This window comes from Rhyacophila brunnea, unplaced genomic scaffold, assembly GCF_057557595.1.
Source record: "Rhyacophila brunnea isolate RB1 unplaced genomic scaffold, BYU_Rbru_1.0 scaffold_5, whole genome shotgun sequence".
Lineage (NCBI taxonomy): Eukaryota > Metazoa > Arthropoda > Insecta > Trichoptera > Rhyacophilidae > Rhyacophila > Rhyacophila brunnea.
Window position 1 is genome coordinate 38,395,009 of NW_028233170.1, and position 18,927 is coordinate 38,413,935.

An 18,927-nucleotide genomic window follows, 5' to 3' on the forward strand; every position below is an offset into this window, starting at 1 on the left:
AACTAAATCAATGCACGTGTACAGGCGTTATTAAAATTGAGTAACCTCTAAGTAAGCCCTCTTATACAACAATGTGTTCTTCTAAAATGGTGAATCAGTAACTACATCATCTTACAATCATTTTATTATGTACCAGCTATCACTGTTTTCAATTTAAATCATACTTTATAGAATAATAGAAACACATAAAACCCTACAAAGGTTTGTCACTTATATGGTTTATTCCCAAAATTAAAATATTCTTAACATTTAATAAAAAATATTTGTAGAATAATTATTATTTACTAGCAGAGCCAGCTGGAGGTCGCCAGTCTATCTCGCTAGGTCTTGCAGACAGCCAGGCATCCTGATGACATGTTGAATTTTAATATAATTGTGAAGTATGCATAGATGGCGCCATAGTTTTCCTTCGGGATGGATTTTCATTCACCCCAGACAGTTTGACATTTCGCTGATTTGTCAGTTTTACGATTTGCAAGTCTATCAAAATTTGGGGTCATATGCGTAGTCTATTCTGGAGTCTGGCCTTCAGAATATCGTCTGACACCACCTCAGGTTATAATTATTGTACATTATGTGCCAAGTTACTTATAATAGTATGATGTTATTAATGAGAAAATGAGTAATTTTTCAGAATAAATAATATGATTATCTGAGTCGTTCCACCATATCTAAAATGCGTGCTTAAAAATATTAACTTAGTTAATACCTAATAATAATTATTACAGACTTACTATTGTCAGTTTTGAACAACAACATACAGTGTGCGTTTTTACTCACCATAGGGTCATTTGATTCGCGCCCCTGTATGATAAAATAAATTAAATAGTTCATTTAATCATGTAATTAAGTAGATATATTATGACAATGATAAAGATATTGGACGTGTATTTTTGACTTGATAACCAAGTGGGGATGGTCCCTACGAACCCTTAAGGTACAGCCGCCCCTGTGTAGGTATATAAATGTTTCGTTAAATCACATGCATTTAAATATGATAAATTTAATAATAATACATCTCAATCATTCGAATATAAAGCAATATAATATGTGGTTATCATAAATAGCAATCCAATATAACGTGAATAGTAATCTCCCACGGGTCCCATTTAGATAATAGAAGAAGGTTAGCAGTGTAAAAAATAAATTTAAACATTAATTTGTTTCATTGTCTATTTTAACCTTAAACAATATAGTTTCCCGGTGCGGGATATTCACATCGAAACAAATGTTGATAAATAATGAAGCAATACACAATTAGGTATCTGAGAGGAATAAACCAATTATTATAAGAATAGGAATTTATAAGACCCAAAGGTGTGAAATCAGCTTAAAGAGACCTTCATCCAGCAGTGGACTGATACAGGTTGATGACAATATAAATGGGTAGGTACGTATATAAAATTACAAATTTTGAAAGATATAGCAATTTATTTGACCAAGAACTGTAAAATTAGGTTGGGATAACCTTCATCCAGCAGTGGATTGATCCCGGTTGATGATGATAATGACAATATGAATGGGTAAATATAATATCAGCAATTTTGATAAATATAACAATTCATATGACCAACAGAAATACAAACAACTTAGAGGGGCCTTCATCCAGTAGTGGATTGATTCAGGCTCATGGTGATAATGGCATTATATTATGTAAATATATAGGTATATAAGTATAATATACATAATATAACCGATTTATATAAATATAGCAATTCATATTATTCAATTCATTCATGACAGAAGGAGTCAGTCAAACAGGATGAGTCCAATCTCTTTGGAGTAGAACCATAGTAGAACCAGGTTAGTGGGACCAAAAAATTGTGAATAGGTAGCCATAAAGAAGAATTTTTAAAAAAATCAAATTTGGAATAATTCCAGTCAGACAATTTCGAATCGTTTCAAAATAAAATAATAGTTTTTTCACCGGGAAAAAATGATATTGTGCGCCAATGTGTACATAGTGATATTTGAATTAAAATAAACGGTTCTGTCTGTCATTAAAAGATTAGAAGGTTTTTAGCGACAAAAATTACATTTTGTTAGACGTGGACAGTAAATATGGCGAATGTATACGGTATGTAAGGAAATATCGGATATAAAAAAGTAACGAACCTGTAAAATCATCGGGAAAATTTTAATGTCTCAAATTCAGTCGGTGTATCGTTTAAATGAGAAATTAGTGCATTTTCCAAAATCTCTTAGGATATTAGTATTAGAATGGAATGGTCTATCTCACCTCGTTTTACAAAATATATTAAAATAATAAATATTCAATAATAAATAGGGAAAATTATTTCTTAGTATTGGCAATATTGTACCGGCTTACGGCTGCTGTCAAATTTTCTCCTTGTCCAAAAATCTGGCATTGCTTTCCATTGCATTCTAGTCTAACTTTTCCCAAAAAAGATCAAATACCGCTATAATGCTTATTAAAGTGAAGGTAAGCTATGTTATTGTGTTTATAATTTTCTCTCAAATTTAGGCACCATTGACTTCCGTAAAACATACTACATCACAAAGATGACAGTAATGTTAAAAAATTAAATACTAAAAAGACATCATTATGCACGACGTTCTGACATAAAACCACACATTGAATTCATACGACCTCAAAGCAAGCTATTACTTTTCTAGGATTGTATGATTTCAAATAAATTCACTTGTTAAATTTCTATACTTTTAGGTTAGGTCACCCTCAAACATGACATTACATTTTTTAAATATAAATGAATCAACATTAACTGCGGTATTAAAGTACGCACCGAAATATCGTGCAGAATTGCAAGAGAATAAAACTGATGGATATATTTTTTGATGTATCACAGAAATACCCTAACTTCATCTATGGTAAAATATAACGTGATGGTATATTTATTTTCCCAGACACTCACAGGCAAGGAGATCGAAATTGATATAGAACCAACAGATAAAGTGGAGAGAATCAAAGAACGCGTAGAAGAAAAAGAAGGCATACCACCACAACAGCAAAGACTTATATTCTCCGGTAAACAAATGTAAGAACTGCAATTATACATATTTTTTATATCATTATTACTTCTTTTGATGCCATCTTCTATTGAAGGTTTACGACCAACTGCAACTTGCAGTACACCTCCCTGTATACCTCCCCTGAACCAGTCTTATTAGATCCTTAGACATTGCTTACAGTCACTTACGGAGGTTGCATAGCCAAGAGAATCTCAGTATACCTACATTAGTCTACTCGCACTGTGCTTTATGTAAATACGAAAGAGATCAATTTCTTGTAGAACTAAATGCGCAGCGCAGGTACTGTTCAAAATTTAATAATTTTATTTACAAGTCAAGGTAAACGAGTGATTGAGTCTTCACTGCTCCAATATATTATACCATATCTCAATTGGGCCATGTCAGGGCATAGATCCAACGATGTTTTTGTAAAACAGAGATTATGAAATTTTGTTATTTCTTAAATATGTATGTAACCAACCCACTCATTTAAATCTTTCTTAAGATCATCGTAGTAGTCATGCGAAATGAGTCACTTAAATGTGAACTTAAGTCTTCCCGTCAATTACATTTCATGTCTTGTTCTTATTGATGAATCACGAAAAAAATATTCTCAACAAACACATTTACAAGATCTCCTCTGACTCAGTCCTGCCTTCAGACAGTTCACGAAAGACGTTGGATGGATAGAAACATAGTTTTTAGCCATGACATTGTGAATCAGTCATGACGTATACGCATTAAGTGGGCTCGCACATCAGAACTCGCCGCATGCGTCTTACGACGAATTCGTCGATGTGACGTCATCGTAAACCAAGAAACATACTTTATCAAATGGAGCTTCGCAGATTGGCCGATGCAACTGCGACTCTGCGACCCTGCGACATGCCTCAAGTTGCATTGGCCAAAGCCTGCATGTCGATCTCGAAAAATTTCGATTCCGCGCGTGCGCACAGCCTACGGCCATCGGCCATTTCTGTCTCTGTCTCTGTCTACACTGTCATTGCTCGCTCATCGCTGGTCACCGCGTTTGACGTTTGTTCATACAATCAACACAATAAAAATGGCAGACGAGAGACTTCTCCTTTTTCGCGTTTGACGTTTGCCACTAGGCAGATGTGCGAGGTTGTAGCATGCAACATTCGCCGGCAGTCTCAGAAGTTTTGATTTATGGCCGTCAGGCACACAAGGCGAGTTGTGATGTGCGAGCCGGCTAAAGCTGATGTACGCCTGTTTACGGGCAGTCTCCAGAAAAACAAACAGTCACGCAGTTTGATGTTGTGTAGTTTATTACGACCTTTAAATTTTTGAAACCATACCTGGCTTGCAGTGAATATATGAGAATCAACACTATCATCATTTTTACACTTTAGGCCTTTCAAGGCTTTCTCCTGTATGAGTATATGGCTTATTGGAATTTTTTGTTGCTGCATATCTTCCATCCACATTACCAATAATTTTTTCATTTCTTCTATAAATGTTCCTCTTCTCTTGATAATTATCGTAGATTGCATTATTACTAATTTTTTTACATGATCTACATATTAATTATAACATATTATTTTATCTGACAACAAGCGCAGAGAAACAAATTGCAGCAAAAAAAACATATTTTTTAAAATCACATAAGTACGAATTCACATAGTCGAGGACTTACTGTATGGCGCATTTTAGAACTGGACACCTCATTTGTTTACGTTTACGTCAATATCACCCTCTTGAATTGAAAGTGAGAATTTATTTTTCTTATATAACACGTTCTGTTACGCCGGCTGCTGAGTCAATATAGCACAGTGGCGAAGACTCCAAACTAGGCGATTATTTAAAGCCTACCTTCTTAAGAAAAATATTTTTTAATTGCATATTGACATATTTATATACTTAATCACTTCATTATTTTATGTTATATAAAAATAATTTATTTTGCCAACGAGATCGCATATGTAGGAATGTATTACAGTATTACACAGTTTACAAAACAACTGCAAAGGTATTAAAAAAACCACAGCGCGCCGCGCCGTAAATTAAATAATAAATGCCGCGACTTCTCGACGTAAATAAATTTCCGATTATGTTTGGAATAATTCTGAATTTTTTTTGTATGGACTTTACGTCTCGTAACCTCAGCAAGTCTGCTGATTTGTACGAAATGAGGCAAGCTCCTTTTGCAGAGCCTAAAACATTCGCGCATAATATTGTTGTCACGACTGCGCACTTTGTCCAAAATCATTAATAATTAGATAATTAAAAAAATAATTTCAACGGCATTTAATCGAATATTAATAAATAAGTAAGTATAGATTGTTTTTAAAAATAAAAATAAATTTTATCTAATGATTTTTGATGGGTATACATGTTTTGAAAAATACGTAATTTAAACACATCGCTCATTTTTATGTCGTCAATGAGTTTTTGAAGTTTCATTGAATTAGTGTGTTGTTATCATTTATTAGTGTGTGCCTATTCATTAGTAGTAAATATCGTACTATTCTCGTAAGTATACCTGACAAGTGTGCTCTTTTTATCATATCTCCACAGCCTACCTCTTTCCAAAAGTCACCCTTCGCCACTGATATAGCATAACGTCATGGTAGAGTGTGGTTCACATCTTTACACAATTTACATAATATTGTTATTGGTCCTACAAATTAGATTAACTTCACTTATTAAATAATAATAAAATTGTACAATTTTATTAAGATATCGTCGTTGCGCTTTCAAAATCAGCTATGTGCATAAATTTCACTAAACAGGTTTTTTGCAGCAAAAATTTTAGAATAATTCCTTCTGAGGTATTCTGAAATTGCTTTAAAAAATATTTTGATGTTGTAGCCGACAGGCATTGTAATTTGCATTGTTTTTAGCCTCTCCTGTAAAGTTTTGAAAAATACACATAGCCAATTTTGAAGGCGCAACTACGATATATGTTTATTTAGCCTTCATTACCCCCATTTTTTTTATGTTTACCCCAATTGGAGCAATGTACCTCGGTTCGCCAACTCTTATTTTAATTAAATGGACTCAGTGTACTTTATGGGATATGCACCTAGTGCTGTGATATTTGTGATTGTTTTTTTTTTATTAATAAATGTACAGGTCTTACTAGCAGTTGTCATTCAATACCCAGTTTTTTTTTTAATTTGTCCTATCGATCTATAACTGTATAGCGTAGCCCAATATAAATACAGATATTAATTTAATAAACTGAAATCTTTTTTCATGTTATTCAATAAATATTCAATATATCACATAACTGAGGATTGAATCTATGATGTCAACTATAAAATGTTGTTTTACTTGTTGTGCAGGAATGATGAAAAAACCGCCCAGGATTACAAAGTGCAAGGAGGGTCAGTTCTTCATTTGGTGCTCGCGCTCAGAGGAGGAGTTTGATCTTTATTTATTTTAAATTCCCCTATGTTTAATCTTCTAAATATTATTATACTTTAATCTGTCCTTTACAATTAATATAATTTAAATAAATACTTGATTTTTTAAAACACTCTTTCTATTCTAATCTCCATCATGATATATTTTGTATGTACGGTTGATCGCAGGGGAAACATTTCAGACACTGCCGCGATAAGCGAAATTTCACACTCAATGAGAAATTATTTGAAAACAAAAAAAAATTATATGAAAACACCTATTAATTATTACTAAACAAAATGAATGTATTAACGTTATTTATAAAATAATAGTAATTTAAGTATGCAGTAAACAGAAAAAAAATTGGATTTGTTTCACATTGTAAAAAAGTATGTACATAGTTTACACTCGGCTTAGCTTCGCCTGTCTGCACTTATTATCAGGGCTTCGAACCGTTTTTCGGTTTTCGTTCCTGTTCAAGTAAAAAAATATATATCGATCCGGTTCCGGTTTTTGTTCTGAAAAAAATAAGTGTTTTCGGTTCAGCTCCGAGTGATTAATTTTTAAATGTTTTTATTTGTATTAAGAATTTATTTTCTACCATAGTTTAGAACATTTTATGGTACTCGTATGATAGCCTGGAGCCACGCTCCGAAACTGATGGTTATGCAGCACCACACGGCCGTAGCGATAAATTTTTAAAAGTATATTATAAATTATGTCAAGATGGGTCACGATAACTGAAGTGGGTTCGTAACTGAAGTGTTTGAACATTACAGAACTGAAAAAAACCGATATTTTTTTTCGGTTCGGTTTGGTTGTCGTTCTGACAAAAATAATGGTTTACGGCTTAGTTCTGGTTCAAAGCCCTGCTTATTATATAACATAAAAAATTAAGTCGTATTCATTGCGGTGTTAAAAAGCACATATGCTTCAGTCAAGCCATGATTCTGATAATTATTCAACCAATAAAATTCGTCTTTTACCCTCCACATCTCCCTCCTTCCACATATTATATTTAAATAATTTTAGCAGTATATTATTATATTTTGCATGGTGTTGCCAAACGAATTCCAGTTTTCATTTAATATTCAATCGAGTTGCAATGATTCAATCAATTTTCTAGTGTATTTTGAATATCATCTGTAATACAAAAAGTTTCATAATAGTTAGAGGTACATACTACTTAAAATACTGTATTTGACAAATTTATGAGAGTTAAACAAATTGAATCCCAAATTGATCCGAGTTCGAATCCTGGGTCTGGCAAATGGACATATTGTTTTTCAGTTTGCGTTTGGAGTCAGAGTGTGGACCTAACAGGTCGAGCGACTAACTAACATCCATTGCTCGTAGAGACAAAAATCTGCTAATACAAACCACTTAGAACCTGCTATGGATGCCCATATGCTCCTATCAGGATCGGACACGTTCAAAAGAAAAAACAAATTGAATTTAGGTATACATAATTATAATCCCTAATTTTGAGAATATTTGGACCCATTGGTTCCTTGGCCCGTATCAAAAGTACATTGAAAAAACATACTTTCGTCAGACAGAGAATTTGAACACACGCGGCCACGATCTCGGAGACATTGTACGCTATACCAACCAGGCCATCAAAAAAGTATCGATACCAATATTTGACATTTTTTTCTGAAAAAAGATCTCGTAAACAAACAAGCATAATTATTGTATATGGATACTTTGGCATCCATCAATACTTTTTTTGGATAGAATATCAGGTATCGATATTTTATCTTTCCGTTATGATGACGTTGAAATATAATTATTTAATGTAGCAGTGTTGCCTTATTTAATTATAGTAAATTTTATGAAACATGTGGTAAAACAAAACAAAGAATTTGTACTATAAGTAGAAAGAGTCTTAATGTTGTTGCTGTTACAAATGACAATTAAAATTATTTTGCAAGTGAGTGACGCATGATTAAGTTAGTAAACTCCACATATATTAAGGTTGCTCAGTTGCCGTTCTGATTTTCTTCCATACGCAATGGAGACCATTTATTGAGCAGTTATAAACGGTTTATACAAATTTTACATGATTTTTCAACTAAATAATAATGCTGAAGTGTAATAAGAGTATGTATTATTGGCTTCTTATCTACTCGTGACGAATTGTGTTTTTATACGCCGTGCAAATTGGCAAATATATGTCATAGCGGTTGTCTGAAGTTCTCTGCAAATGAACCTGCAATGCAGTCACTTATAGCTAACTCAATCAGCGGACCCGGTGGTCCTTTTTTACCTTTAGTTTAACATTTAGTCTAAATCTCTATATACGAAGGTTTTTTCAACGTCTTTGAGTAAAAACATAGTATTTCCTATGACCTATATTACCTACGGATCGTTTGCGGCAAATTTTTGGTATTTTCTCTACAGTACCTGCGCTTTTTCTATCTAGTTTTCAATTATTTTATAAAATTTTCTCTTCGGAACCATATTCAATACCTTTTTACTGACATGTCGATCAAAAATATTCTCTACGACCCGCATTCGAGACCTTTTCCGAACGGCCAATCGAAAATTTTACTGCTATTTCCAAATTTCACAATAAAATTATGATATTTTGGCATACCTACTACATATATAATATTATTATGCCTAGTATAATCAATTTTAGACAATGAGTGGGGATGGCAAACCTATGACACGCGTGCTGCTCAGTGGCACATGGACTATTTTTGTGTGACAGCCGGGCAAAGCTCGATTTTTATATGCAAAAGATTAGCAGTTTTTTTTATCCTCCAATCCACAAAATTCTACTGAATTTAAAAATGTATAATTACATAATATATTATGTACGGCAACCAGTTAGTTGCTTGTTCTATCAGAGATTGAATCTATTACGCGACAATTCAAATATTTTTTTATCGATTTTACCATAGTAATAACAATATTATGTCTGTGGATAAAAAAGTGACATTATTGCAGAATGTGAATCTTAGAGTAATGATATATAGAGAGCGCCTATTTTTCGGAAAAATTAACCCATGTTTCCTGCGTATAACACACAGTAGAACCTTGATTTTAGAAACCTTATACCATCGTATAGCTTCTCAGTACGGCTACCAAATTTAAACACTACACAGTTAACAATATGTTCTACTAAAATAACTGAAAATAATTACCACTTATTTAATATTTAACACAAAAACAATAAATTTCAGCAACACGTGCTCGCAGTTTTTAAATGAATGTAATCTGTCTAATCCATTTTTACCGGCGACGTTTTGAAAAAATATTTAATTCAGCCGTAGAAATTCTGTCTTACTCTACGCATAGTGCGGAGATATAAGCGTGCCGAATGCTTATTCATTCGCACTTATGGTTCGTTTTTGTTCAGGCCTTGATGTGAATGTAATTCATTTCTTACCCGATATGCCTAATTCAATGAAAAAAATAGCAAAACCCTATTTTGACCATCTTCGGGTAAATATATTACCGCGCACAACTATTTTCGCCAATGAATTATATTCAAAAGCAAACATCATTTTCGCAATGCTTTGAATAAACCACGTTTAGGATTCTCTTCATGTTATCACGTCTTCAATTATAAACCACAAATAAATAAACAGCAGACAAACAACAAATATCTCAATAAATTATCATAATATATATTTTGTGTATCGAGTGTTTAAATTTAAATCATTTAGTATATTGTGTAAAAACAAGTATTTTATTAAATGTTTTATTTTTTTAAAAATTGTTTGCATAAAATTTGACACTAAGAAAATGGTTCGCCATTCCTAGTATAGGATAATTATTATTAATATAATTTGTAATCAGTGACAATGTGAAAAAAGACTTTTCACATTGTCAAAAATTTAATTGCAGTGATACCTACCGAAAAATTTCAAATATTTGAAAAGATAGTAATATAAATTGGTCTCCCTAAAATCCGTGAGATTTTTCCTGTATTTTTTAAGTTGTTTGCCCCGACCAATTTGCTTCCCTCGACTTTATAATCCAAATAATATAAGAGATCAATAAATCATTTCGACTGTGTTTAGGAAAAACGGCGTAACCATCGATGTTTCGAAAAGTGCTTTTATTAGATATTAACAATGAATACAACTAAATACACGTTCTATAAAAAGGAAGTAAGCCGCAAATGCCGAATTATTATCTAAATTCAGGTTTTGATTGAGATTAATGATTTTTTTTTCTTTATTTGCATGAAAAAAAACATTTGCCCTCAATTTTAATGATTTTTCTGTAATAACTTCTTTAATTATTATTAGATCGAAAATATATTACACCAAATCATCAAGCATCATGCACACAATATCTGTTCCTTTTTTTAAATATTAAACTAAAATCACTCAAAAAACGTTTTTTGCCCCTCCTGTAAAATTTGTTCTGTGAGAGTTACGCCCTTTTTCCTAAACAAGGTCGAATTTGTTTGTAAACTTTCTCAGTTAATTCATGTGATTTTTTTTAAAATTCTTTTCTGCGCCATATTCTAATACACCCAAAATTTCAATAACAATTCGATAATCTCTTCGCGATACATTCCGCTCGCGGTGGGTATATTGGAATTAAGGCTCCAATCACCATACCAATGCCCAACGGGGTGCGGTTTCGCTGATAAAAACAAAAATCCGTTCCAGCGGGCAGAGTAAAATTAAGATAACGATTACGTATTGAGTGAATCGTGAAATAAAAATGATGACCGATACCGCCATTATCGACAGTTCGATGAACTCTTTCTATTTCACCACATTATCATTATCTATATCTTATTACTATTACTTAATAATATGTACCTACTAGTATTCGTAACGGTATCCTAGAGTCAACCGCAAAAAATCAGTGAAATGCGCAGCATCCATATCTCATATAAAGCACAAATTGAGCACTTACCTACATGCTGAATAAAAATATTTGAATGCATTTTAAAAATATACGTATTCTCATTATCGGATTATACATAGCTAAATAGTTTGTCAGCTATGTGGTATACCATATATAAGTCAATACCACCTGACCGAGGCATATTTGTTACCCCCACGGTGAAGCTATGCGACCTGGAATACGCCGATGACGCTGTCCTATTCGACAACTCGAGGCATTCAAGGGACAATCGACAGGTTGCATGACAATTCGTCTCGCGTTGGTTTGAAAATCAACGCGAAGAAAAACAACGTTTTATGCAACAGCACATGTCCCGATCCAGATTTCTCTCTCATTAGCGAGGGGCAAAGCATCGAAAGCGTCGACAGCTTCAAATACCTGGGGCCACAATGTCCCCTCTAAGGTGTGCGCGCACACCTACTAAAATTTGTCCGCACACATGTTTTCATCCCTCGCACAGTCCTCACACAAAAATATTGTAAAAGAAAGTTTCCTTTGCCAGATTTTAGTTTTCTCGAATGCACGAAACCATCACACATCACAAACCTGTACCACATAACACAATGTACCATGTACCTTAAAAATATAAGTTTAAAAAAAATTGTATGTGTGTGTTTGTGGGAGAGGGGGGGGGGGTGTAAATTTACCGCACTAGGTGACACCAACCCTTGTTACGCCACTGCACGTTGCCTGGGGGTACACATCACGTGAAATGGCATTTTGCAGAGAGAGCTCGCTATCCGAATGGGAATGGCTGGAGCAACATCCAACTCAATGCGTAGTGTCTGGGACTCGCGATTGTACTCGGTCAAAACCAAATGCCGCCTATTTGACGCTTGCATTCTGACGGTGCTGCTTTACGGTAGTGAAGCATGGTACCTTACGAAGGCACAGATGTTTGCGACGGATACTGGGCGTGCGGTGGTATGGACTTTAGGAGCAACGAGGAGATAAGCAAGCTCACCAACCAGCCTCTCATCACGCTGAGAGCGAAGAGGCGACGTTGGACCTGGCTCGGCCACGTGCTGCGGATGCCAGAAGAGACGTAGTAACATAAAGTTTGGAAACCACTGGTCTATAGAGTGTATACGGTGGAGCTACGGGAAGCTGGTTTGACATGGAACGATGCAAGCAGACTGGCGAGCGACAGGGATTCTTGGAGGCGCCTCGTGGTGTCCATATGCTCCAACAAAGGGGCGGATATGGCAGAAGAAGAAGAAGATTATACCCATCTTCTTTCAAATTATTGATATATTATATTCAAACATTCTGTATAGTCTACAGCTGGACTCTACTAGTCTACACACTGCCAGCTTATATCCCATATTATTTATTATCCCAATGTATAGGAAATTATGTTGTTGTTCTTTGTAACTTGGGAAACATCGAGAACTTAAATAAGCATATTCATACCCAATAAACTTATGTGTATGATGTATTGAAAAATGTGCTTTTGGAAAAGTTTTAAAGGAAAACATCGATCACATAACTATTTTATTTAACAATACTATAAAATAATTTGATATCTTATAAAGCTAGACAGAAAGGAATTTAATACTAGATAAGCGTATTATGTACCTATGTGTTTTATCCATAGCTTCCTTATACGAAATAATTCTAAGTTTTCCTACGTGAGTCTTGACCTTTTTTCATGAATTGAAAAAAGTTACACGGACATGTTAAATTTAAATTAAAACTTAAAGATTAACGATTATAATATTAAATATTATTATATATTATAGTGATAACAATTCGATTAATGCCTGTATTCCCCATCTGAAATCTAAACATAATTCAATTCAATAACCCAATTCAAAATACCCACAAAACAAAAATTGTACGTATTACATTTAGCCGTAGCACATTTTACCGTGAGTTGTCTTACCGGAAATAAATTCTGTACTGTTCCAGTGTTATTTTATTATATTCAACAAGAATATTAATTTGATATTGATTGGCATCAAATAATGTTTGATAATAACGCTGTCATTATAATCAGATATTTGATAGGTACGACTTGATACGAGAACCTACCAGAATTTTATATAAATTATACGATATTATGATTTCATTTCTAATTTACTTACCTACCTATTTTTTACATTACAACGTTTTTATTAGCTCGTATTCTTATGTGTCCGGTGGTTGTTAATCCAGTACAAATCTTGCAATCGATTTTTAACTAACATCCCGAATAGCTAGACATCTGAAACTTTTATAATATATCAGAACACGATGCCAATGCGTTCTTTTAATACTTTTAGCCATCTTTAAGTAGAATTGAATTCGTTTTCAGTTAATTCTGTTTTGTATGAAAAGTTATTTCGGAAGAAATCCGTAATCCAATCCATTATTATTGGTTGCTAAATGGGTGGTCATAGCAACTAAATTATTAATATATACGTGCGTTACTATGTAAATCAAAATGACATTTCAGTATTCTATATTTGTTTGTTTGTTTTTATTTACTTCATGTCAAGTACAAGTTTGAGCATATTGAGCATAATAATTCAATAGAAAATTTAAAAACATTGTATATAAAAAGTTCTTTTTATCTTGTAATCATCTGTATTTCCCTTGTATTCCGGTGGTTTTAAATTTTTATGACGTATTATTAGGTGGTTTATTTCGGTAAGGAATTGATTTCAATAATTTATACGGTCATCTATTTCCGATAGAACATTTCACGGTGAACTGTGTTACGGCAAACTGCATAGGTAGTCACGACTCAAAAAAGGCTGGGAATGTGTGCTCTATAGTATATGCCTTATGGTCCCTGTACGTGACAAGAAACGTGAAGAAAAATGGAATTGTAATCATCATCTTTCTATTTATGTAGGTAAGTGATGTTTGTTGATCATGTAAAATATGAGCCCCTATGAAATAGTTACACCTAGAATGTCACAATATTTTTTGTTGAAAAGTTTTTTCTAACAGTTAAAAAAATCAGATAATTGCAGACTTTGTTACTAGTAGGAACTATTTTATAATTGGACAAAACTCCATATAAAAAGACAATCGAAATACCTATTAGTGTTTGTTATATTGCCTAAATATAAGCACCGTGATCCAAAAAAACAGTCCCCCGCTTATGTGTTCGAATCGGGACCGCGTTTTCTGTTACTGACTCTGGTAGTTACTTACCCAATTCCATAATAATTATTTAATTCAATAGTGTAATAGAATAATACCAAATAGGTACAGTGAAATGTTGTGTAAACGAGCTATTCGCTGCGTATTTCATCAAATAAAAGAAAGAAAGAAAGAAAGTGAATAGCACCCAACTACTACTTTTGAAACTTGTGGCGCTCATACGAGTTCTGTGAAATGTTTATTCCGTTTTTTTCCATAGAAAATTCACAAGAATAAAATAAATGACAAAATATCGCAGGCGTCATAATTTATATAAATACCTACCAACATAATTGAAATATATCTGAAGCAGTGAAGCTGCATTATGGTGAATTTAAAATACGTCACCAACGAGGTAGGTACAGTGGCGATTCGTCAAATAGTAACGAAATGTTACGATAAAAATCACAATTTATTTTTAATTTTCCAAATAATAAATGCAGAAATTTTCTTATGCTTTGGGTAATATTATGGTATACTTAGTATTTTTTAAATTTTCAATATTATTTAATAAGTAAGTTATTCACCGGTTTTAATTCTTCGGAGGTCCCCTTTTACGATTCGGCTGCGTCATTTGCGTCAAAGAAACGCGCTGCTGTTAAAATACCTTGTTAAATACATTTGGTATCTCTTCAGATAATCACTCTTTTAGATATTATTATAATCGATATCATATATTTCTTTGATCAAAAATAATAGATACCCTTTTAAAATTGACCCATAATTATGTTTATTCTGTTATGTTCAATATACTTGAATCTGCCTGAATACCTCAATATTGAATAGTGAAAATACAAGATAACTCAATTTTCTTTATCACCCCAATCGTTTTGAATCAATATCATTTTGTATTTGGAGACGCAGAACACGTAGGCACCCACCTACCTATTTGAGATTGGCAAAATATTATAACATTATAATAGTATTATCTTAATGATAGATAGCCTTTGATGTTACCTATAAGTTTTAATGCAAACAAATTTTTCAACCAAATATTATATCCAGTAATGTCCCAAGACAAAATGCAGCCCATAAGCAGCCCCAAAATGCCGCCCCATTTTTTTTTTACAATATTTTTCATTGTCCTTCTGACAAGAATATCTAAGAAATGTGTGGTATAGCTAGCTACATTACCGACAAAATATATACTACTAAATCTAATTGACATGCTATCTCTGCTTCAAAAGAAATATTTCCACGGCTTCAGATACATTTAAAAATACACCTGGCAACTTCCTAAACTCGCGAGCGATTGGCAAAAATATTTGGATAAATTTTAAATTAGGCAAGTATGTACCTACATAAATAATTCAAAAATCTGCACGTGTCATTGCTGATCATCAAGGACATGACCTCCAAGGACAACGGAAGTAAACTAGAGATCGCGAACCCAACAAAAAATATAGTCATATTAAACTTTATATGTTAGTTAATTAATACATTTTGTTTTCAACCAGTGAGCTGATTTTTTATTGGAAAGATATTTCCGTTATTACTACGTTTATGTAGCTATATATATATATATACCTAATGATTCTCCTCGATTTGCCGCCCTTCGAGTAACTGCTGCCCCCAAGCGACGCTCAATCTGCCTACCCCCACGGGACGTCACTGAATGTATCCATATGAGAAGACCAGTATAATACTTAAGTACCTTTATATTATAATAATAATATGTTTATTATATTTTTAATTTAATACTGCGTAGCTACGTTGTATTTTTATCTATGGAAACTAATAAATAAATATTTTCTTATATAGAATAGTAATTTTCGGTAATCAATATAAGATAATAATAATAGAGAATATTATAGGCATTGATATATTACATCAATGATTATGGGTAATATAACACGCTCACGTGTTGTATTCAAGCACAATAACACAGGATACTGAATTCTGAGATGCGTTCAACAGACAAACTAGGTAATTAATTAAATATTGAAGAAAAGCGTATGGTCTGATTTAACTGAAAATGTAAGTATTTAAGTATCTTGTGATTTGGTGATTTGGTATGGATAAAGAGACGAATTTTTTGACGCAGATAATGCAATCGATTTAATTTTACCAAAATCTGAAAAGATGCGTATTTCTCACAAATTGAGTACTTATATTATATACCCAAATATTACCCAAATCAATGCAACTAACGTCTCTTCTTCGAGCTATATGTCCAGCCCATCTCCATTTAAGGCTTTTAATAAACTCTATTACATCGCAAACCCTCGTCTGCTTCCTTATCCACTCATTCCTCTTTTTGTCCTTTCGCGTTATGCCCAGCATGCACCTCTCCATACCACGTTGTACTACTCTAAGTTTCTGGATCTCTCTTTTACTTAGGGTCCATGTTTCACACGCATATGACGTGATCACGGGAAGCACACACTGGTTGAACACTTTCCGCTTTAGACACTCTTCAAAAGTGACCTTCCACTGTGCCTCAAGCGCAAAGTGTTCAACCAGTGTGTGCTTCCCGTAATCACATATGCGTGTGAAACAGGGAACCTAAGTAAAAGAGAGATCCAGAAACTTAGAGTAGCACAACGTGGTATGGAGAGGTGCATGCTGGGCATAACGCAAAAGGACAAAAAGAGGAATGAGTGGATAAGGAAGCAGACAAGGGTTTGCGATGTAATAGAGTTCATTAAAAGCCTCAAATGTAGATGGGCTGGACACATAGCACGAAGAAGAAACAATCGTTGGACAAATTTAGTCATCCAGTGGTATCCAAGAGGTAAAAAACGTCCGCAAGGTAGACCTAGAGGCCGCTGGATCGATGAAATGACAAATTTCTGCGGAAGTACTTGGCAACGCAACGCACAGGACCGAGAGGCAGCTTGAAGAGGCCTTCATCCAGCAGTGGATAGATTCAGGCTGATGATGATGATGATGATGATGAATATACGAAAATCGTTTGGTAAATATTTTAAATAGAAAAAATAACACCCTGTCAAACAATTTAGTCGTTAATGAATAACTTTATTCAAGATTGTATAATTGAAGGTATATTATATTTGATGTAATGCTGGATTGCGTGGTGTTATACAAATATTTTAGTGGTAATTCAAGGTGGTTCCATAAGTTTTGTCCAGTCAACAATAAATAATAACAAACATTGACCCGCTTTTGGTCAATCTTCCATTGAAATAAACGGTCTACCTACTAATAATACAACAGTTTTGCAGTAGCGTGGCCAGGAACTCTCGCGGTTGAAAATTATTACGAACAATTGGTGATATTTATCTGGAACCGAAAAACTTACGACTAAGTGAAATGGGACAGAATGCAGAAAAATCTGATCGAGATTGGTGTACCTGCATCATGACCCCACATCCTGAAACGGGCCCCCAGGTCAGGATATTTGGCGGCCCCCCCTACCTATCGCTAGGGTTAAAGGCAGTGTGACGCTCTGTAGAAGCGTTTTTCCAAATGGTGTTCCACAGTGGCGCACCCAGGATTTAATATTGGGGGGGGCCCAAGGAGGAGAATGTACATTAGTCCCATAGGCTCTTTTTCTTCTTCACAGCCTAATTTCTCGTTTATCGGTCTCTGTGTACCTACACCATGATCCCCACATCCTGAAACGGGCCCTCAGGCTAGGATATTTGGCGGGCCCCCTACCTACCGCTAAGATTAAAGGCAGTGTGAAACACTACATTAACGTTTTTCGAATTGTGTTTAGTTCAAATTAAGGGTACTTATACCGTGAATTATTGGCGATTTTTAGTACATCTACTTTAATAATGGAGCTGTCGAATAGCGACACATAATAATCAAAAAATATATTGCACAATTATATAAGTAATTGAAAATATTCATAGTCATGAAGTATAATAGCGCCGCAGGCGATTTTTTTTACTATTAAAGCTAATTTATGATGTGTGTTTATCTCATTTATCTGGTCAACCCAACACGCCGGGCCCCCCACAGCCTGGGCCCCCAGGCTAGAGCCCTGTCAGCCCTTCCCAGCCATGACCTCCACCACTCCGGAATTCGGGTGGACACCGAGAATTTTTTGACAGTTCCATTAGGGATTGGGTTTCTAAAAAAACCTGACATTAGTGTTTCGAAATTTTAGTGTTAGTAATTAAAATCTAAGAAATTTTTCTAAAAAGGATGCTGGAGAATTAATACAAATCATTTTTATTGCCGTGTTTTTATTTGTCTAAGCCCAAAGTTATAGTTTATTGGCTTTCAATTTCAATGTTTAAAATCATTCTGATAATTTTCAGTTTTGGGGGGTGCCAGGGCCCCTTGGCTCCCCCCCTGGGTGCGCCACTGGTGTTCCAGTTAAAATTAAGAGTATTCAGTGTATTTTCAGTTTTTCGAACTTTCGTTTTTCAGTTTTCAGCGAACAAAAGCTGATCCACCGTTATTAAATTTTATGGAATATTATTAAGTCTACCTACGCCTTTCCACTAAGAATTGACAGTTCACATCAAAAGTTGCGATTTCATAGAGCCATCTATTTCACGAATTACAAAGCATATAGGTCAAAATTGATAGCCTTAATTCTAATTAATAAAGTTTCATTACTATAATTATAATGTTATGTTC

General features: G+C 34.0%; 1 protein-coding gene across 1 annotated transcript; it reads left to right on the forward strand.

Moving 5' to 3' along the window:
* Positions 1 to 2,302: 2,302 nt before the first annotated feature.
* On the forward strand, positions 2,303 to 6,491 carry Nedd8 (Nedd8 ubiquitin like modifier). The gene is made up of 3 exons (XM_085955328.1): positions 2,303 to 2,443; positions 2,887 to 3,017; positions 6,300 to 6,491. The coding sequence occupies exons 1-3, from the start codon at positions 2,426 to 2,428 to the stop codon at positions 6,382 to 6,384; spliced, it is 234 nt and encodes a 77-aa protein (XP_085811454.1). The 5' UTR covers positions 2,303 to 2,425; the 3' UTR covers positions 6,385 to 6,491.
* Positions 6,492 to 18,927: the final 12,436 nt, after the last annotated feature.